The following is a 21,437-nucleotide window of genomic DNA, read 5'->3' on the forward strand; positions in this document are numbered from 1 at the left end:
CGTCCGCTGCCTGCTCCGCCGGGAGCCCGCTGAGCGTCTCACAGCCTCGGGGATCCTGCTGCACCCCTGGCTGCGAGAGAACCTGACCCCCTCAGTCCCATCCCGAGCCCACCTCTGGGAGGCTGACCAGGTGGTCCCCGAAGGGCCAGGGCTGGAGGAAGTTGAGGCAGAGGAGGGAGAAAGGGAAGTGGGCCTATATGGCTAGGACTACCCTACCCGACTCTCAGCTGTGAACTGTGGATTGAGTTTGGGGCGTCCCCAAGCTCTCTCCTGCCTCTTTGAACTGAGATAAACCCTAAGTGCCTTGTAGGAGGGAGAAAAGAGGAGGCATGTTGAAGGGTGCTGCAGGCACGCCTGTGTGGTCCACACACCTGTGCACACGGGCTGGTGCACTCGACGAGTCTTTGTTGGGAGCTCACTGTGCCTTGTTCCAGGTGCTGAGAACACAGCTGTGAACAAGAGACAAAACTCCGGCTCACAGGGCTGTCAGTCCTTCTCCATCCCCACAGGCCAGTGTCTGCACTGGGCTGGGTACAACCAGTGCAGGTGACGGCGTCCACTCGTGCTGGCACCCCGCACTGCTGTCATGGACAGTCCCTTTCACAACCCACCCAGCTGCCTTTGTATGTTGCACCTCTGAGAAAGGGAAGCGTCCTGTGCCAAAGGGCACAAAAAGGTTTCGGGTCTGATCCCTGATAAATGTTTCTCTCTCTCCCTTCCTCTCCCCCACCCCCGTCCCCCTTCCTTCCTTTCTCTGTAAAGTCAATAAGCATATCCTCAGGTGAGGATAAAAAAAGTGATAGGTCCTAGCCTTCAGGCCTCTCCCCTGCACCTGAGGCCCAGAGCCCAGGCCCTGCTGCGAATTCCGCTCCAGCCGCTGTGTCCTCTTGGTCAGGGGATCCTCTGTCCAGGCCTGAGCCAAGGGTCTGGGCTGGAAGATCAAGAGTCCAAACTGTGAGGCGGGTCCTCATCCAGCTCAAGGAGTGGTTGGGAATGAGGGTCCAGGCCTGTCCGCCTCAGCAGCCGTGACCCGAGCTGCTGACTGGAGTTGGGGGACAGGATTAGGTGGGGTCTGCCCCTGGCCTCCTGGAAAGTCCTAAGTCCAGTTCTGGGGACACTTGGGGTCCAGAACCCCACATCAGCACTGTAGGTTTTGGATGCTCCGAGTATATATTTTTACCTTGTGCCTAATAAAGGAGTTCTGGAATACTTTTATTTCTCCCGGGCGTTTCTTCTGGTCTCTCATCCGTTTTCCCAAACCAGCCCCACGGCGAGTCCTCTGCACTCCCTCCCTTTCTTCTGGAGCAGCGGTTCTCAACCTTGGCTGCACATTAGAATCACCTGGGAATCTTTTTAAAATCCTAGTTTCTGGGCCTCATCCTCCGGAAATTCTGTTTCTTTGTTACTAATGTTGTGGCCTCACCCCATAACAAAGAAACAGAATTTCCAGAGGATGAGGCCCAGAAATCAGGATTTTAAAAAGATTCCCAGGTGATTCTAATGTGCAGCCAAGGTTGAGAACCACTGCTCTGGAGGCTATGGGTCTCACCTGGGGTCAATTTTGGCTGCAAGTACCTGAAACCCTGAGTCAAAGTAGCTTAAAGCAGAAGGAAATGTATTTCACACAAAGCAAGACGTCAACAGGAGGGTGGTTTCAGGGCTGGCTGATGCAGGAACGGCTCCCAGTCTCTTTCTGCCTCTTGGCTCTGTTGTCCCTGCTGTCACATTAGAGACATCTATGCCCCGAGGAAGAAGGAGGGTGGCCTGTCTGTCGTACTTGAGAACTCAGCGCCTGGCGTCGAGCTGTGCGGTATCTCCGGGCCTCAGTCTGTTCCCTTCCTTGAGGCTGGGCCTGGAGCCTCCTCTGGCACTTGTCAGAGCAGGCCTTCCTGCCCCTGCTTCACCAAAGCCCTCACAACAGGGTTTCTCAGATGTGGTTGGGGTGCCCCCTGGGGTGCTTGCTTAAAAATGCAGATACTTGCTGGGCTGGTGTGGCTCAATGGTTGAGAGTCGACCTATTACAAACTAGGAGGTCAAGGTTCAATTCCCGGTCAGGGCACATGGCCAGGTTTGGGGCTCAATCATCCCCAGTGCGGGGTGAGCAGGAGACAGTTGATCAATGATTCTCTCTCATCATTGATGTTTCTATCTCTCTCTCCCTTCCTCTCTGAAATAAATAAAAATACATTTTTAAAAATAAAAAGAAATGCAGGTCCTTATGCTCTCCCCAGACCTAGTGAGTCAGATGTGGGATGGGGTGTGTGTGTGTGTGTGTGTGTGTGTATGTGTGTGCGCCTCCTAACAGCCTCTCCGTGATGGCTGTGCATTCCAGTTGGAGAACCTCTGTAGTGGGAGAAATCCTGATTCCTTAGGGACTCAGAGCTCATTTCCGCTCCTTCTGTGTGCTTGACTCCAGCTCAGGTGTAAAATGGGTATAAATTCTACCCGCCTGTGAGGCTAGGATGGAGTCACAGGTGTGGGAGAGCTTTATCAGAGGTCAAATTCTGAGCCACCACTACTGTCGTACCAGCTTTATGGGGAAAGACCTATACCTTCGTCCTCTCATCATTCTCTCCCCTACCTTGCCTTTGTGGTTGTTCATAACACTCTGCACCACCTGGCAGAACATTCTAGATGTTTGTTTGTGTTAGTTTCATACTATGTTTTGTTTGCAGTTGTGTCCCCAGCTCCTAGAGTAGTGCCTGACACAGCTGCTGAATGATTGAATGAAAGTGGTTACTGTGTAGATCCTACATGCCTAGGGCAAAGCCAGGACCCTTATTAGGAATGGTTAATGTTTACTGTGAGCACATACCACATGCCAGGCATGGTTTTACGTGCTTTACATACATTATCTCATTTGACATGTGATAGCCAGCCTTGTCCTTGGTCCTTGAGGCCTGGTATCCATGCCCTTGTGTAGTCCCCTCCCACCCTGAGCTGGGCTGACCAGTGTCACTAATAGGAGACTGTGAAATGATGAAGTATGACTTTTTATGTTAGGCCATAAAATAGACTGTGGCTTCTGCCTTGATGCCTATATCATCTGCTCTGGGGAAAGCGCCAGCTGCCATGTGACTAGGACACTCAAGTCACCCCATGGAGAGGTACATGTGGTGAGGGACATAGGCATCCTGCACTGACCAGCACCAGCCAGGCATATGAGTGGGCTTTCTTGAAAGTTCATCCTCCAGCCCCAATCAAGCTTTCGGATGACTGAGGCCCCAGCTAAAATCTTAACTGCAACCTCATGAAAGACCTTTAGTCAAATGACATAAGAAACTACTCCCAAATTCTTAATCCATAGAAACTGTTGTTTTAAGCTGCTAAGTTTGGGGATAATTTGTTGCATATCAATAACCAATAACTGATACAGATCCTCACAGCAACCCTATGAGGGAGGGACCATCATGATCATCATTGTACAGAGGGAAAAACTGAGGCCCAGAGAGGGGGGATGTCTTGTCCAGAGTCACATAGATAGTGAACCGTGGGACTGAACCCAGGTTTGAATGACTGGAGTTTACCCACTGGGATGAAGGGTGTCTGCCCTTGAAGGGCCAAGGCTAAGACCAGAACAACCAAAAGAATATATCTACCCTAATCAGATTTGTGCAGGTGACCTCAGGGCTGCAGGGAACATGACCGTCACACACCAGCAGGGTCAGCAGGAGAAACAAGGCAACAGGAGTGCAAACAAGCAGAAACAGATGCTCAGAGAGTTCAGGTAGCATATTATGGTGCACAAGTTAGAAATCAAAAATGTTTACTAACAGGGCTTCAATAAATAACAAACTTGATACTATGACCAGGGATTATATTAAGTGACATAACAGATTTGAAAACCTAACAGATCTTCTAAAATAAAAGACACAATAACCAAAATTAAAAATCCAAAAGATGGGTTAAACAGCAGATTAGATGTGGCTAAAAAGGACATTACTGAGATAGAAATCAGACAACAATCACAGATTCAAGAGACTCCATAAGTTTTCACACATAGATACATCATAGTGAAAATGCAAAAAGAGCAAAGATAAAATCTTAAAAGAATCAGAAAGGAAAACTAGATTATTTTCAAAAGAACAGCCATACAACATGGATGAACATCAAAAAAACATTATGCTATGTGAAAGAAGGGCAGTCACAAAGGACCATGTATGGTAAGATTTAATTAATATAAAATGTCCAGAATAGGAAAATCTATAGAGACCAAAAGTAGATTCGTGCTGAGGGCTGGAGGGTGGCAGATGGGGAGTGTCTACAATTGGGTACCGGGTTTTTTATATTTTTTAAGGGGTGATAAAAAAGTTCTAAAATTGGATTGTGGTGATGGCTGCACAACTTTTAATTGTACTTAAAACCATTAAATTGTACACTTTAGACAGGTGGATCTTATGGTATATAAATTACATCGCAGAAAAAAAAGAAAATAAATTACATCGCAATAAAACTGTTAAAAAACCTCACAGCAGTCAGACTGACAGGTGATGATGTCTCAATAGCAACCACAGAAGCTAGAAGACAGCGGAGTGCTATCTCCAAGGTGCTGGAATGCCAGCTGGAATTCTATACCCAGTGAAAACGTCTCTCAAGAGCGTTGGCCCACAGGTTCGATCCCCTGCCCCGGTCTGGGCATGTGCAGGATGCAACCAGTTAATGTGTCTCTCTCACATTGATGTTTCTGGAACTCAGAGCTCATTTCCGCTCCTTCTCTATGCTTGACTCCGGCTCAGGTGTAAAATGGGTATAAATTCTACCTGCCTGTGAGGCTAGGATGGGGTCACAGGTGTGGGAGGGCTTTACTAGAGGCCAAATTCTGAGCCACCACTACTGTCGTACCAGCTTTATGGGGAAAGACCTATACCTTCGTCCTCTCATCATTCTCTCCCCTTCCTTGCCTTTGTGGTTGTTCATAACACTCTGCACCACCTGGCAGAACATTCTAGATGTTTGTTTGTGTTAGTTTCATACTATGTTTTGTTTGCAGTTGTGTCCCCAGCTCCTAGAGTAGTGCCTGACACAGCTGCTGAATGATTGAATGAAAGTGGTTACTGTGTAGATCCTACATGCCTAGGGCAAAGCCAGGACCCTTATTAGGAATGGTTAATGTTTACTGTGAGCACATACCACATGCCAGGCATGGTTTTACGTGCTTTACGCACATTATCTCATTTGACATGTGATAGCCAGCCTTGTCCTTGGTCCTTGAGGCCTGGTATCAAAAGTACAGTCTAGTTGAGAACCTCGGTTTTAAAGAATACATTTCAGGCAAAAGGAAAGTGATCACAGGTGAAAGTGATTCAATCTATACAAAAGCCTAAGCAACCAGAATGACTGGTCACTATAACACACACTTGACCACCAGGGGGCAGATGCTCAGTGCAGGAGCTGCCCCCTGGTGGTCAGGGTGCTCCCACAGCCAACCTCCTGCAGCCCCTCCCCCTGGCCAGCCAACCTCCGATCATCATTGTACAGAGGGAAAAACTGAGGCCCAGAGAGGGGGGATGTCTTGTCCAGAGTCACATAGATAGTGAACCGTGGGACTGAACCCAGGTTTGAATGACTGGAGTTTACCCACTGGGATGAAGGGTGTCTGCCCTTGAAGGGCCAAGGCTAAGACCAGAACAACCAAAAGAATATATCTACCCTAATCAGATTTGTGCAGGTGACCTCAGGGCTGCAGGGAACATGACCGTCACACACCAGCAGGGTCAGCAGGAGAAACAAGGCAACAGGAGTGCAAACAAGCAGAAACAGATGCTCAGAGAGTTCAGGTAGCATATTATGGTGCACAAGTTAGAAATCAAAAATGTTTACTAACAGGGCTTCAATAAATAACAAACTTGATACTATGACCAGGGATTATATTAAGTGACATAACAGATTTGAAAACCTAACAGATCTTCTAAAATAAAAGACACAATAACCAAAATTAAAAATCCAAAAGATGGGTTAAACAGCAGATTAGACGTGGCTAAAAAGGACATTACTGAGATAGAAATCAGACAACAATCACAGATTCAAGAGACTCCATAAGTTTTCACACATAGATACATCATAGTGAAAATGCAAAAAGAGCAAAGATAAAATCTTAAAAGAATCAGAAAGGAAAACTAGATTATTTTCAAAAGAACAGCCATACAACATGGATGAACATCAAAAAAACATTATGCTATGTGAAAGAAGGGCAGTCACAAAGGACCATGTATGGTAAGATTTAATTAATATAAAATGTCCAGAATAGGAAAATCTATAGAGACCAAAAGTAGATTTGTGCTGAGGGCTGGAGGGTAGCAATGGGGAGTGTCTGCAATTGGGTACTGGTTTTTTTGTTTTTTAAAAAGGTGATAAAAATGTTCTAAAATTGGATTGTGGTGATGGTTGCACAACTTTTAAATGTACTTAAAACCATTAAATTGTACACTTTAAATAGGTGGATCTTATGGTATATAAATTACATTGCAGAAAAGAAAAAGAAAATAAATTACATTGCAATAAAACTGTTAAAAAAACTCACAGCAGTCAGACTGACAGGTGATGATGTCTCAATAGCAACCACAGAAGCTAGAAGACAGCGGAGTGCTATCTCCAAGGTGCTGGAATGCCAGCTGGAATTCTATACCCAGTGAAAACGTCTCTCAAGAATGAGGTCAAGCCCTAGCTGGCTTGTTCAGTGGTTAGAGCGTTGGCCCACAGACTGAAGGGTCAAGGGCACGTAACTCGGTTGCAGGTTCGATCCCCTGCCCCGGTCGGGGCATGTGCAGGATGCAACCAGTTAATGTGTCTCCCTCACATTGATGTTTCTCTCTCTTTGTCTCTGCCCCCCTTTCCACACTCTCTAAAAATCAATGGAAAAATATATCCTCAAATGAGAATTAACAACAACAACAACAACAGCAAAATGAGTTCTAAATAAATATTTTCAAACAAAACCCAAGAAACTTTGTCACCAGAAGCCTTTCCTTAACAGTGGTTCTTAAACTTGGCTTCTCATTAGGAACACCAGACAGCGACATTGGTAAAAACTCCTGACACCTGGGCCTACCCCCAGGGTTTCTGAAGCAATTGACCTGAGATGTGGTGGGGTTTTAGGATTTTTTTAAAAAAAATATTTTATTGATTTTTTACAGAGAGGAAGGGAGAGGGATAGAGAGTTAGAAACATCGATCAGCTGCCTCCTGCACACCTCCTACTGGGGATGTGCCCGCAACCCAGGTACATGCCCTTGACCGGAATTAAACCTGGGACCTTTCAGTCCGCAGGCTGACGCTCTATCCACTGAGCCAAACCGGTTAGGGCGGGGTTTTAGGATTTTTTTAAAGCTCCCCCAGGTGATTCAAAAGTACAGTCTAGTTGAGAACCTCGGTTTTAAAGAATACATTTCAGGCAAAAGGAAAGTGATCACAGGTGAAAGTGATTCAATCTATACAAAAGCCTAAGCAACCAGAATGACTGGTCACTATAACACACACTTGACCACCAGGGGGCAGATGCTCAGTGCAGGAGCTGCCCCCTGGTGGTCAGGGTGCTCCCACAGCCAACCTCCTGCAGCCCCTCCCCCTGGCCAGCCAACCTCCCAGGGCCCCTACCCCCGCCACACTGCCAGCTGGCCCCGATGGCCTCAATCGCCCTGATCGCTGGCCTGGCGGAGGGACTCCACCTGTCCACGAATTCGTGCACTGGGCCTCTAGTTAATATATGATCCTTAAGCACCAGGAACTCAGCAGTGAGCAAAGCAGTCAAAAGTCCCTGCCCTCTAGAAGAGGGAAACAGACAAAAAAACCAAGATAAATAAAATATGCTGTTACATAATGATACATGCTTTAGGGGGGCGGGGAGGGGGGAATGAAGCCAGGAAAGAGGCTATGAAATGCTACATGTAGGTGTGTATATGAATTTCAGGTAGAGTGGACATGGAAGACTTTCGGGTAAAGACCAAAATGAAGGGAGAGAGCAAGCCATGAAGATATGTGGGTTATGGGACAAAGGCCCTGAGGTGGGTGTGTCGAACCTAGAGGCCAGTGGGGCTGGAATGCAGTGAGCCAGGTGGGAGAAGTCAAAGGAGAGGACGCACTTCACAGGCTTTTTCTAAGCTTTTACTTTTAGTGAGATGGGAACTATTGGGACTGCTTTGAGGAGTGGCATAGTTGGATTTACATGCTAATAGGACCCTCTGACAGCTGGGTGGAAGATGGACTAGGGGCCAAGAGGAGAAGCAAGGAGCCCCATGGAGAGGTTGTTGAGAAACACCAGAGGAGAAATGGAGGAACAGCGGGACCGGGCGTGATGAAGTGAGAGGTGACAGATCCTGGATCTCTTCCGGGGGTGAAGCCCACAGGTAACCTGATGATCTACGGCAGTGGTTCTCAACCTTGCCTGCACATTAGAATCACCTGGGAATCTTTTTAAAATCCTGATTTCTGGGCCTCATCCTCCGGAAATTCTGTTTCTTTGTTATGGGGTGGGGCCACAACACTAGTAACAAAGAAACAAAATTTCCGGAGGAGGAGGCCCAGAAATCAGGATTTTAAAAAGATTCCCAGGTGATTCTAATGTGCAGCCAAGGTTGAGAACCACTGATTATGGGATGAGTGTGGAAGGAAAATTAAGGGACAGGCTGTCTAGCGGATGCAAAGAGCGTCCAGCCCGTGGCGAACAAATGCAAACTTCATGAGCGGCCCAACAAAAGGCGGAGGGTGGTCGCCGAGAGGTGGCAGAGCTTGGCTGGCTAAGGGTGGGTGCCTGAGCCCGCCAGGCCCGCATTCAAATCCGACTGTGGCCTTGGGCAGGTCTTAAACCAGCGGTTCTCAACCTGTGGGCCGCGACCCCTTTGGCGGTCGAACGACCCTTTCACAGGGGTCGCCTAAGACCATCCTGCATATCAGATATTTACATTACGATTCATCACAGTAGCAACATTACAGTTATGAAGTAGCAACGAAAATAATTTTATGGTTGGGTCACAACATGAGGAACTGTATTGAAAGGGCCAGAAGGTTGAGAACCACTACTCTAAAACAAAAAACTACTTTCAAAGGGGCAGATAATAGTTCTGGAAAAAATACATTTAAATATATTTTAAATATAAATATATAATTTCAATAATATGTTCTAGATATAATTGATATATAATTCCCTATGAAAATTTGACAAACTTTAAAGGGAATAACATTAAAATTTCTCTCTGATACAGCAGAGCCACTCCAGCAGGTCACCAATAAGTAGAAAAGCCAGCTAGAGGTCAAGAAAGATAGTTGAGGGAGAAAAAACAAGTCTAGCGAAAATGCTACAGTTCCAAGGCTACAGCTCCCTAGCCAGGGTCCACGTCCATCCCATATGGTTGTACAGGTTTTGCTTAAGGACACTCAGCTGTGGAGAGCATATGTGGAGCTAAAATCCACGTTTGTTCCGTTCTCCAAGCTGCACACCTGGCAAGGACTTCACCTGCCTGGCAGTGAAGACACCATCTGTCTCATCCAGAGGCACTGCCAACTACCCAAGATGTGTAGGGCTGTGTCTTCTCAGAAGTGCCCTTCTCTAATTTCCATAAAAGTGCCCCTGCTAAGACGTGTGGTGGTTTGAAGAATCCCTCACTCTTAAAGTGGTTGAAAATTTACTTCCTGCTCACATGACCCTTGGCCTGATAGCACACCTTGAAATGACTGGGCCACACTGTTTACTTACTTTGCCCCCAGATGTATTTGCATTGTCTATCCCTGGTTTTGCATCTTCCTCCAAAGCAAATCCCCTAAAATGGAAAAGCATATCTATGAGTCATTCTCCTCCCCGGCCCGGCCACTTCCGCAGGTGCCTGGTCATTCATTTACGCGAGGCCCCCGTGGGCCGGCCCTGAGCCCCGATGGCAGCGCCTGGAGGACAGGGAACCTCCTAGGCTGGGGGGGGGGCACCCCGCTGACCTCAATACCAAGGGCCCTGGCCTCGCCCCTTGCCCCCTGTCCCCACCGGCTCGGAACCCTCCTGTGCGCCCCGCGTTCTTGGAACAGAGCCTGGGCCCTGGATAGCCCACAAGGCCCTGCCGCTGCCCTGGCTGACCTCACCGTCTTCCTCCGCTCATCACTCTCTTGCTCGTTCTGCTGGAGCGCCCCCCCTTTCTGATCTAATCCAACCTTTTCTTGCTAAGACCTTTGCCCTTACCTTTCTCTCTACCTGGGACACTCTTCCCCAACTGGGTCTTGAAATATCCAGCTCCTCTTTCAGGTCTCAGCTTCAGTGTCACCTCCTCCTAGAGGCCTTCTCTAATCTCCTTACCCTGTCTATTTCCTTGCCAGCGTGGATCACAATCTGATTCCTCTGTTTCCCGCCCCGCCCCCCCTTATTAAACTTGTCTAATTACCAGGGGGAAACGTACATGAAGAGAGGCATTGTGTTTAGCTAATTCACTGGCTGAATCCCAGTTTCTGGGACAGTGGCTGGTACACAGTAGGAGCTCAATAAATGCTTGTCAGATAAATGAATGGAAATATGGGGGACCTGGGAGTATGAAGGACAAATAGAACCAAATGAGCAGGGAGGGGGACTGGGGAGTATCAAAGAAGACTTCCCAGAGAAAGGTTTTTTTTTTTTTTAAAAATATTTTTTATTGATTTCAGAGAGAGGAAGGGGGAGAGAGAAACATCAATGATGAAAGAGAATCATTTATTGGCTGCCTCCTGCACGTCCCCTCCTGGGGATCGATGCATGTGCCCTGACCGGGAATCAAATCCTGACCTCCTGGTTCATAGGTCGACACTCAACCACTGAGCCATTCTGGCCAGGCAAGAAGGGGATTTTTATTTTATTTTATTATTATTTTTTAATATATTTTATTGATTTTTTACAGAGAGGAAAGGAGAGAGATAGAGAGTTAGAAACATCGATGAGAGAGAAACATTGATCAGCTGCCTCCTGCACATCTCCTACTGGGGATGTGCCCGCAACCCAGGTACATGCCCTTGACCGGAATCGAACCTGGGACCCTTCAGTCCGCAGGCCGACGCTCTATCCACTGAGCCAAACCGGTTTCGGCAAGAAGGGGATTTTTAAGCTGGGTGCTGAAGGATATGTAGGAGTTCACCGGGATGACAGAGGAAGCAGCATGTAAAAGGATCACCTACTTTGTGATCCCTCATCCTCAGATCCTGTGAAATAAACCCTGTGCTAACTTGCTTCCACTGTGTTGAATTTTAGCCGAGGAGATGGCCCTGAGACTCAGCCGAGCAGTGGCAGGTGGGGATGAACAGGTGGCTATGGAGTGTGCCACCTGGCTGGCAGAGCAACGGGTACCCCTGAGGGTGCAGCTGAAGCCTGAGATCTCCCCAACACAGGACATCAGGTGAGGAGTGCATGGCTGGCCAGGGACATAGGGCTTGCTGCACCCTCGTGGGCCATAATATATTCTTGCCAATAGAACAGTTATTGTTTTCCCTCTTCCACAGAATTTATTTTATACCTATTATACCAAACAGCATTTTATTTTTAAAATATATTTTTATTGATTTCAGAGAGGAAATGAGAAGGAGAGAGAGATAGAAACATCTGTGATGAGAGAGAATCATTGATTGGCTGCTTCCTGCACACCTCCTACTGGGGATGGAGCCCACAACCCGGGCATGTGCCCTGACCGGGAATTGAACCGTGAGCTCCTGGTTCATAAGTCGATGCTCAACCACTGAGCCATGCTGGCCAGGCTATTCTTATTATATTTCAAAAACTTTTCTTATGGGAAAGTGGATGCTAAACTTTGGAAGTCTTTACATGTATAAAAATTTCTGTATTTTGCCCTCATGTCATTGATAGTTGGTTGGGTGTTGACAATCATTATCCTGAGGAATTTTGAGAGTATTTTCTGGAGTATTTGAAAGCAAATCTCAGATATTTCATTCCTGAATAATTTGATATCTTTTAAAAAGTAAGGACTTAAAAATAACCTCAAAACCATTTTCACAAATTACTAATTCCTTTAAATCCCCAAATACTCTGTTTATATTCAGATTTCCCTAATTATCTCATTACTGTTTTTTATACTTGGTTTGTTCCAATCAGGAACAAAATGAGATCTATACATAGTGTTTCTTAATATTGTCTAAGCCTGTTTTATTCTCCTCTATTTTTATGCCATTAATTTTTTTTAAAGAAAATTGGTCTTGGACTTTTAGAAATTTCCTACATTCTGGATTTATTAATTGCCTCCTCAGGGTGTCATTTAATACCTCCCGTTTTTCTTGTGGACTTGTAGTTGGATCTAAAGGCTAGGTTAATCCGGAGTCACTTTGTAAATTTTCAGGAATTCTTCCTCATTTTATGATTGCTTCTGGCTGTTCTTCCTTTATGGATGCAGTGTTCTCCCAAATCTCTCTGACGATGTGAAGTAGACTTTACTGTTATTGTTTTGTACCCTAATTTATCCGGTTCTTCTGGCCTCATTTCTGGTTTTTCATCTTAGCTCCCCCCCCCTTTTTTTGTTTTGTTGTTACTATTTTTCCATTGATTTTTAGAGAGAGTAGAAGGAAGGGGGAGCAAGAGAGAGAGAAACATTGATGTAATAGAGACACATCAATTGGTTGCTTCCTGCATCCCCCAACCCCCACCAGGGCAGGGGACGCAGGTATATGCCCTTGCCTGGAATCGAACCTGGGACCCTTCAGTCCTCAGGCCAGCGCTCTATCCGCTGAGCCACACGGGCTGCGGCTTAGCTTTCCCTTTTTATGCTTTTGGTCTTCCAAAAACATTTTGGGATCCTTGAAAGGGATGTGTTTAAAACCATTTCTCTGGAATTAGACTGTTTGGATTGAAATCCTGCCTCTAACAGTTATAAATTGCTTACTTGGCAAAGTCACGGTAACCTGTCTGGGCTCATGTTTTGTTTTGTTTTTTATACATTTGTGTTTTTTAAAAAATATATCTTTATTGATTTCAGAGAGGAAGGAAAAAGGAGAGAGAGAGAGAGAGAGAAACATCAATGATGAGAGAGAATCATTGATCGGCTTCCTCCTGCAAGCCCCCCACTGGGTATCGAGCCCACAACCCAGGCATGTGCCCTTGGCCGGAATCGAACCTGGGACCCTTCAGTTCACAGGCCGACGCTCTATCCTCTGAGCCAAACCGGCTAGGGCTGGGCTCATGTTTGTATCTGTAAATTAGGGATAACAACGTACCTGCCTCATGGGTATGCTGAGAGGATTAAGTGAGTTAATGCATGTCAAGCGCTTTGCAGAGTCTGGGCATATGGTAAATAACTGGGTGGCTTCGTTAGGGAGCAAGGGAGAGAAGGATAGAAAGGCTAGAGAGGTAGTGAGGGGGCAGTCACAGAGGCCCTGTGTGCACGGTGAGTGTGGATGTATTCCAGGAGCACTGTGCAGCCAATGCAGGGGCTAAGCAGTGGGCTCTGATAAAGGAAGCACAGGGGTGCGAGAATCCAGGAGAGGCCCCTGACACACGGGGGGATGGTGTGGGAGTGGGCCTGTGTGTGTGTGTGTGTGTGTGTGTGTGTGTTGTGTGTGTGTGTGTGTGTTCATGTCATGCACAAGTGTACAAACATGTCCATGTGGATAGCTGGCGGCTGAGGGGACCTGCAGCCCGAGCCCGTGTTACTCCCCAGTTCTCCTCTGCAGGCTGTGGGTGAGTGTGGAGGACGCTCAGATGCACACTGTCACCATCTGGCTCACAGTGCGACCTGACATGACCGTGGCTTCCCTCAAGGACATGGTGAGTGAGGAGGCTGAGGGGAGACATCAGGGCGGAGGCTTCCCATTTGGCTCTGACTCTCCCTGGTCTTCCCCCATACCCCTCCCCACTCCCCTAGGTGTTCCTGGACTATGGCTTCCCGCCAGCGCTGCAGCAGTGGGTGATTGGGCAGCGGTTGGCCCGGGACCAGGAGACACTGCACTCGCATGGCGTGCGGCGGGATGGTGACCGGGCCTACCTCTACTTGCTGTCAGCCTGCAACACCTCCCTCAACCCTCAAGAGCTGCAGCGGCAGCGTCAGTTGCGGATGCTGGAAGGTGAGGCTCCGCTCCTGAGTGACAGGGCCCTCACCGGAGACCCTGGGGCTCGAGGGAGCAGAGCCCATGGGCTTTCGGGCAGGTCACCTGGAGGATCCTCCCGTGGTGGGGGAGAGAGGACGAAGGACACCCCGGGAGGGAGTCGTTTCGGGATCCATTTTGGGGACAGCGGCCCAGGGGAGAGGGGCTGGGTCCAGCCCTGGCTCTGGCGTTTATCAGCTGGGTGGTCTTGGCAAGACCCTTCCTGTCTTTGCTCATTACTTTTCTAACTCTGTAAATTAGATAAGATAATAATTGCTAGTGTTTAAATTTTTTACTTCATATTTTATTTTATTTTGTTTTTTTAAAATATATTTTATTGATTTTTTACAGAGGGGAAGGGAGAGGGATAGAGAGTTAGAAACATCGATGAGAGAGAAGCATCGATCAGCTGCCTCCTGCACACCCCCCACTGGGATGTGCCTGCAACCAAGGTACATGCCCTTGACCGGAATCAAACCTGGGACCCTTGAGTCTGCAGGCCGACGCTCTATCCACTGAGCCACACCGGTCAGGGCTTTTACTTCATATTTTAATTATTTATTTAGTTTTTTGTTTTTTTGTTGTTGGTTTTTGTTAATCCTCACCCGAGGATATTTTTCCATTGATTTTTAGGGAGAGTGAAAGAGAGAGGGAAAGACAGAAACATCCATGTGAGAGAAACACATCAATTGGTTGCCTCCTGCAGGAGCACTGACCAGGGCCTCGGCCGGGGAGGAGCCTGCAACCGAGGTACATGCCCTTGACCGGAATCCGACCCTGGACCCTTTGGTCCTCAGGCCGATGCTTTAGCCACTGAGCCAAACCGGCTAGAGCTGCTTTATACTTTTGAATATGTAGGACCTACAGAAAAGTTACAAAATTGTATAAATAATTGTATAACAGATTCCCATATTTGTTCTGCTTTATCATCTTTCTATAACATTATTTATAAAAATTATTGGTATGGGTATAAATAATTTTTTTCTGAACTGTTTTGAGAGTAAGTTGCAGACATGATAGCCCTCTCCCATAAATACTTCTGTGTGTGTTTCCTTAAAAAAAAAAGACTCATTTTCTTGTATTACCACATACAGCTATCAAATTTAGAAAGTTAGCATTGATATGGCACTTTTATGTACTAGCTAGAGGCCCAATGCATGAAAATTCGTGCAAAAGTAGGTCTTCCTTCCCCTGGCTGCTGGCACCGGCTTCCCTTCGGCACCTGGGACCCGGGCTTCCCTCCTCCGGCTGCCCACAGGCACTGGGACCCGGGCTTCCCTCCTCCGGCTGCCCACAGGCACTGGGACCCGGGCTTCCCTCCTCCGGCTGCCCACAGGCACTGGGACCCGGGCTTCCCTCCTCCGGCTGCCCACAGGCACTGGGACCCGGGCTTCCCTCCTCCGGCTGCCCACAGGCACTGGGACCCGGGCTTCCCTCCTCCGGCTGCCCACAGGCACTGGGACCCGGGCTTCCCTCCTCCGGCTGCCCACAGGCACTGGGACCCGGGCTTCCCTCCTCCGGCTGCCCACAGGCACTGGGACCCGGGCTTCCCTCCTCCGGCTGCCCACAGGCACTGGGACCCGGGCTTCCCTCCTCCGGCTGCCCACAGGCACTGGGACCCGGGCTTCCCTCCTCCGGCTGCCCACAGGCACTGGGACCCGGGCTTCCCTCCTCCGGCTGCCCACAGGCACTGGGACCCGGGCTTCCCTCCTCCGGCTGCCCACAGGCACTGGGACCCGGGCTTCCCTCCTCCGGCTGCCCACAGGCACTGGGACCCGGGCTTCCCTCCTCCGGCTGCCCACAGGCACTGGGACCCGGGCTTCCCTCCTCCGGCTGCCCACAGGCACTGGGACCCGGGCTTCCCTCCTCCGGCTGCCCACAGGCACTGGGACCCGGGCTTCCCTCCTCCGGCTGCCCACAGGCACTGGGACCCGGGCTTCCCTCCTCCGGCTGCCCACAGGCACTGGGACCCGGGCTTCCCTCCTCCGGCTGCCCACAGGCACTGGGACCCGGGCTTCCCTCCTCCGGCTGCCCACAGGCACTGGGACCCGGGCTTCCCTCCTCCGGCTGCCCACAGGCACTGGGACCCGGGCTTCCCTCCTCCGGCTGCCCACAGGCACTGGGACCCGGGCTTCCCTCCTCCGGCTGCCCACAGGCACTGGGACCCGGGCTTCCCTCCTCCGGCTGCCCACAGGCACTGGGACCCGGGCTTCCCTCCTCCGGCTGCCCACAGGCACTGGGACCCGGGCTTTCCTCCTCCGGCTGCCCGTAGGTGCCCGGGATCCGGGCTGGCTTCCCTCCGCCCCGGCTTTGTCAGGCAGCAGGTCTGGAATGACGTCCGGAAGAGGTCCGGTCTAATTAGCATATTACTCTTTTATTTGTATAGATGTTCTTTATAACAAAGGCCCTGGCATTCGGCTGTCCTCTCTGTCCCTTCAGTCCTAGGCCTGCTCAGTCTTCCCTTGACCCTCCTGATATTGATGTGTTAAGAGTCCAGTTTTGTTTTTTCGTCAAGTGTCTCATGAATGGGTCGGAGTCAGTATTTTGGCAGGTCCAGCTCAGGAGTGCTGTTTGTCCCTCAAGGTGCCTCACTGCAGGAGCACAAGAGGCCGGTTGTGAGGCAGGATTTTTAAGCCCCCAGGACACGGGCACTCGTGGGTGGAGGAGGGGCGCTGACCCTGTGGCACCAGGACTCTCAGTCAGGTCTGGGTCCACCTGGTAGGACCAAGCTGGAGACTCCTCCGGGGAGGAGGGAGAGGTGAAGGGACTGGGGCGCAGGGTGGAGTCCTGGCTGGCTGCGGGGGTGGGTGAAGTCGGCTGCATGGATCCACCAACTCCTAACCCTCTTCCCCAGATCTGGGCTTCAAGGACCTCGCGCTGCAGCCCAGGGGCCCACAGGAGCCGACACTTCCGAAGCCTGGGGCCCCCCAGGAGCCAGGTCAGGGGCCTGACACCATTCCTGAGCCCCCACCGGTAAGCCCCCCCCTGGTCCCTGACTCACCCTGCCTGGCCCCTCAACGTGCTGAGCTCAGTGCCCCTCTGTCCCCAGGTGGGCTGGCAGTGCCCTGGCTGTACCTTCATCAATAAGCCCACACGGCCCGGCTGTGAGATGTGCTGCCGGGCGAGGCCCGAGACCTACCAGGTCCCCGCCACGTACCAGCCAGACGCAGAGGAGCGAGCGCGCCTGGCCAGCGAGGAGGAGGCGCTGCGCCAGTACCAGCAGGTGGGCAGGGGTGTCCCCAGGCAGACACTTGCGGACGGACCGGGAGGCGGAGGCCAGGAAGGGAGGCCCTCCACACCCTGCTCCTCCCCAGTTGCTGCCTGGCCCCTCCTGGACTGACCCCTGCACTTGACTGACCCTCCCTCTCTTGGGGCCGAGGCCCTGCTCCCTGGCTGTGGCCCCAGCCAGGCTCTCATGTCCTGCCCCCTGTGGGTTGTGGTTCCGCCCCTCGCTTTGACATACACACCAGTTGTGCGTACAAGTGTGCCTGTTGGGATTCCAACATCCTGGCTGAGACCCTGACCATGTCCCACCTGCCACCCCTCGTCCACTTGTGACTTCACCTTGGGTCCTGCTATTCCTGTCCACCCTCCCTCTCTGGCTGTATCCCACCCCTGACTTCCTGTGACCCCAGGACCCAGCCCCTCACTGCTCCCTGGGAGGCTGGCCCCACCCTCTGGCCGCCCCTCTTGTAGTCCCGTCCTGTCAGTGCTGATCACACAGATACCTGACCCTGATGGCCCCATTCCGATCGGATGCCCCATCCTCCACCTTGCTCCTTTGGACCCAGCGCTGCCCTTACCCACCCAGCCATGACCTCCCTCCTGGTCCATCTGCAACCCTGGCCGGATTCCTCCTCTCTCCCGCCTTGCTCTGCTCCGTACATCACTTCCCCTTCCCATACCCCTGACTACTCCGTGACCTTACCTTGCCCCACCTCCAACCCTTGGCCCCGCCTGCTCAGCTTGGCAGAAATGTGAGCCCTGGTACCTCTGATTGCCTCCTCAGACCCTGGCCTTTCCTTACCACCATGGCTCCCTGGCTTGGCTTGACTCCTGATTGCAGCCCCAACTTGCCCCTGCCTGGCCTTCCTCCTGCCCCTGGTACTCTGCCTGGCCCTGCTCCGAGCTTCACTCTTCCCAGCAGCTCTCGCTCATGCCCACTGCCCAGCCACTGCCACCCCTACCTGGGAATCCTGACTCTCCCAGCCTTGTCCCCTCTCTGGGATCTGACCAGGACCCTTGTCCTGCCCCCTTCCTGGTCTGACCCATCCCTGAGACCCTGACCTGCCCATGGCCCCGCCCCATGTGCCCAGCGGAAGCAGCAGCAGCAGGAGGGGAACTACCTGCAGCACGTCCAGCTGGACCAGAGGAGCCTGGTGCTGAACACCGAGCCCGCCGAGTGCCCCGTGTGCTACTCGGTGCTGGCGCCCGGCGAGGCCGTGGTGCTGCGGGAGTGTCTGCACGCCTTCTGCAGGTGCGGGCCCCACCCCCGCAAAGCAGCATGGGTCCCGGCCACCAGTTAACCAGGCGGAAAGGGGGTGGGTGCTGTGCTCTCACATCTCCTTGGACACCCACAAAATCCTGTCAGGCATTGTCTCCCCATTTGCAGGGGAGAATGTGAGGTACAGAGAGGCCAGCAACTTGCTCAGTGCCATACAGCTCAGGCATTCTGGCTCCAGAGCCCGTGCCCCTCACTACTCCTACCCAGGCCCCTGCAGGGCATTGAGGCCCTAGCCCTGGCCACCTGAGCCAACCTCGCCCTGCACCTGGCTCGTGGGCAGGCTCCTCCTCTCCCGGCCCCTCCATCCTGGGCTGTGGAGAACACATCCTGACATTTGGTGAGCAGCCCCCGGGTGCCAGGGACTGTGCTAGGCCCAGGAGGAAGCAAAAAGTTCAGTTACTGCCTTCTGGGGTGTCATTCCAGTGGGGAGGCCGATTAGTCACATAATCACGGGTTAACTGTAACTGTGATGTGCCAAGCACCAGCGGATTATGATAACAGGGCCCTGCTCCAGCAGGGGGCCAGGGAGCCCTGGAGGTGGCACTGGCGTGGCACTGTGCCTGGCCTCTACAGGAAAAGGGGTCAGTGTGGCTGGAGCAGACGGATGGACAGAGAGGTGTTAGGGAGGGCAAGTCATGGGGTGCTTAGGAGCACAGTTAAGAGTTTGGATTTGTTCTGAGCCTGAGCAGGACGGGATGGGAGCCACTGGGGAGGAGTGTGGGGGACACAGGGAGCCCAGGAGGCTACCGCTGTCTTCCAGTGAGGGAGATGGAGACCTGGACCAGAGCAGTGGGGTGGGCAGGCATTGAGGCCATGGTGACGGGTTGGTGGGGCAGAAGGGAGACATTGAGGAGAAACCCACCTGGGAACAGGCTCACCCTGTGAGGGTGGAGTCCCGGTGGGTGGGGTTCAGATGACCCACCTCTACTCCATCCCTCTCCCAGGGAGTGTCTGCAGGGCACCATCCGCAACAGCCAGGAGGCAGAGGTCGCCTGCCCCTTCATTGACAACACCTACTCGTGCTCGGGCAAGCTGCTGGAGAGGGAGATCCGGGCGGTAAGCCTGGGGGCGGGGAGCTGGGCCCCGAGCTGGCAGGTGGGAACTGGCTCAGGGTGCCGGTCTCGGGAAGCAGACATTTATCAAGAGCCTTCTCTGTGTGGGATGCTGGGGGCCCAAGTAGTCAACAGGACAGGAATTGGGGGAGGTAGCTGGTCAAGAAACCCCCTTATGAAGGAAAGACAGCCAAGCAGGTCGCGGGCCTGGGTGACCTCCCGTCAGATACTCGGCCTCTGTGTGCCTCAGTGTTCTCATCTCAGTGCAGGGCACAGTTAGAGTTACTTTCTGTTTCAAGGTTGTGAAGGATTTGTGTAAAGAATCGAGAGTAGCGCTTGACACATGGTAAGTCCTTATCAGTTACCTTGTGCTGTGTAACAGGTCATTCAGACTTAGTGGCTTAAAACAGCCACCGTTTATTTAGCTCATGAAGCTGCCACTTAGTCATTTCGGTTCGGCTTATCTGGACGATTCTTCTGGTCCAGGTTGGGCCTGGCTGACCTCATCTGGGCTTAGCTGGTGGTCACTGTCCTGGACTGGCTTACGATGGTCTTACCTGCGATGGCTGGGATGGCTGGGCCTCTTTCCACTTTGGTCTCCCAACTGCCAGCAGGCTGGCCCGGCTCTCACGTGGTAGGGTCTCAGAGTTCCCAGAGCAGCCAGCGGGGGCCCCAGCGCAGGAGTGCTTTTCAGGTCTGTTCCTTTCACACTTGCTGCTCTTCCACTGGCTAAAGCAAGTCACAGGCTCAAGCCCAGATTCTGTGCAGGAGGGGACCACCCATGAGCCTGGAGTCAGGGAGACATGAGCAAATTGGGGCCATTCCTCCAACATCTATCACAGTGCTGTCTGTGTGCAATCTGTCACAGAGCTGTCTGTGTGCACCTGTGTGTGTGCAGTCTAGCACAGAGCTGTCTGTGTGTGCACCTGTGTGTGCAGTCTAGCACAGAGCTGTCTGTGTGTGCACCTGTGTGTGCAGTCTAGCACAGAGCTGTCTGTGTGTGCACCTGTGTGTGCAGTCTAGCACAGAGCTGTCTGTGTGTGCACCTGTGTGTGCAGTCTAGCACAGAGCTGTCTGTGTGTGCACCTGTGTGTGCAGTCTAGCACAGAGCTGTCTGTGTGTGCACCTGTGTGTGCAGTCTAGCACAGAGCTGTCTGTGTGTGCACCTGTGTGTGCAGTCTAGCACAGAGCTGTCTGTGTGTGCACCTGTGTGTGCAGTCTAGCACAGAGCTGTCTGTGTGTGCACCTGTGTGTGCAGTCTAGCACAGAGCTGTCTGTGTGTGCACCTGTGTGTGCAGTCTAGCACAGAGCTGTCTGTGTGTGCACCTGTGTGTGCAGTCTAGCACAGAGCTGTCTGTGTGTGCACCTGTGTGTGCAGTCTAGCACAGAGCTGTCTGTGTGTGCACCTGTGTGTGCAGTCTAGCACAGAGCTGTCTGTGTGTGCACCTGTGTGTGCAGTCTAGCACAGAGCTGTCTGTGTGTGCACCTGTGTGTGCAGTCTAGCACAGAGCTGTCTGTGTGTGCACCTGTGTGTGCAGTCTAGCACAGAGCTGTCTGTGTGTGCACCTGTGTGTGCAGTCTAGCACAGAGCTGTCTGTGTGTGCACCTGTGTGTGCAGTCTAGCACAGAGCTGTCTGTGTGTGCACCTGTGTGTGCAGTCTAGCACAGAGCTGTCTGTGTGTGCACCTGTGTGTGCAGTCTAGCACAGAGCTGTCTGTGTGTGCACCTGTGTGTGCAGTCTAGCACAGAGCTGTCTGTGTGTGCACCTGTGTGTGTGTAGTCTGTCACAGAGCTGTCTGTGTGTACACCTGTGTGTGCAGTCTAGCACAGAGCTGTCTGTGTGTGCACCTGTGTGTG

At 51.5% G+C, this 21,437-nt stretch overlaps 2 protein-coding genes across 4 annotated transcripts in view; both read left to right on the forward strand.

Moving 5' to 3' along the window:
* Nucleotides 1-10,298, forward strand: part of TRIB3 (tribbles pseudokinase 3) — a 20,769-nt gene extending 10,471 nt beyond the window's left edge. For 2 of the 3 annotated variants that reach the window (XM_014546557.1, XM_014546556.1), the window contains exon 5: nt 9,782-10,298. In XM_014546557.1, coding sequence (XP_014402043.1) covers nt 9,782-10,119 — 338 coding nt within the window. In that variant the 3' untranslated portion in view covers nt 10,120-10,298. Of the gene's footprint in view, nt 372-9,781 lie in introns of those variants that run through there. The other variant, XM_014546558.1, reaches the window with a different exon arrangement.
* RBCK1 (RanBP-type and C3HC4-type zinc finger containing 1) overlaps nt 941-21,437 on the forward strand; it is a 32,934-nt gene continuing 12,437 nt past the window's right edge. The window contains exons 1-9 of the mRNA XM_005874775.2: nt 941-945; nt 8,997-8,999; nt 11,191-11,335; nt 13,614-13,707; nt 13,805-14,003; nt 16,879-16,997; nt 17,074-17,247; nt 18,341-18,501; nt 19,473-19,584. Coding sequence (XP_005874837.1) covers nt 11,199-11,335; nt 13,614-13,707; nt 13,805-14,003; nt 16,879-16,997; nt 17,074-17,247; nt 18,341-18,501; nt 19,473-19,584 — 996 coding nt within the window. The 5' untranslated portion in view covers nt 941-945; nt 8,997-8,999; nt 11,191-11,198. The remainder of the gene's footprint in view (nt 946-8,996; nt 9,000-11,190; nt 11,336-13,613; nt 13,708-13,804; nt 14,004-16,878; nt 16,998-17,073; nt 17,248-18,340; nt 18,502-19,472; nt 19,585-21,437) is intronic.

Source organism: Myotis brandtii, unplaced genomic scaffold, assembly GCF_000412655.1.
Source record: "Myotis brandtii unplaced genomic scaffold, ASM41265v1 scaffold450, whole genome shotgun sequence".
Taxonomy (NCBI): domain Eukaryota; kingdom Metazoa; phylum Chordata; class Mammalia; order Chiroptera; family Vespertilionidae; genus Myotis; species Myotis brandtii.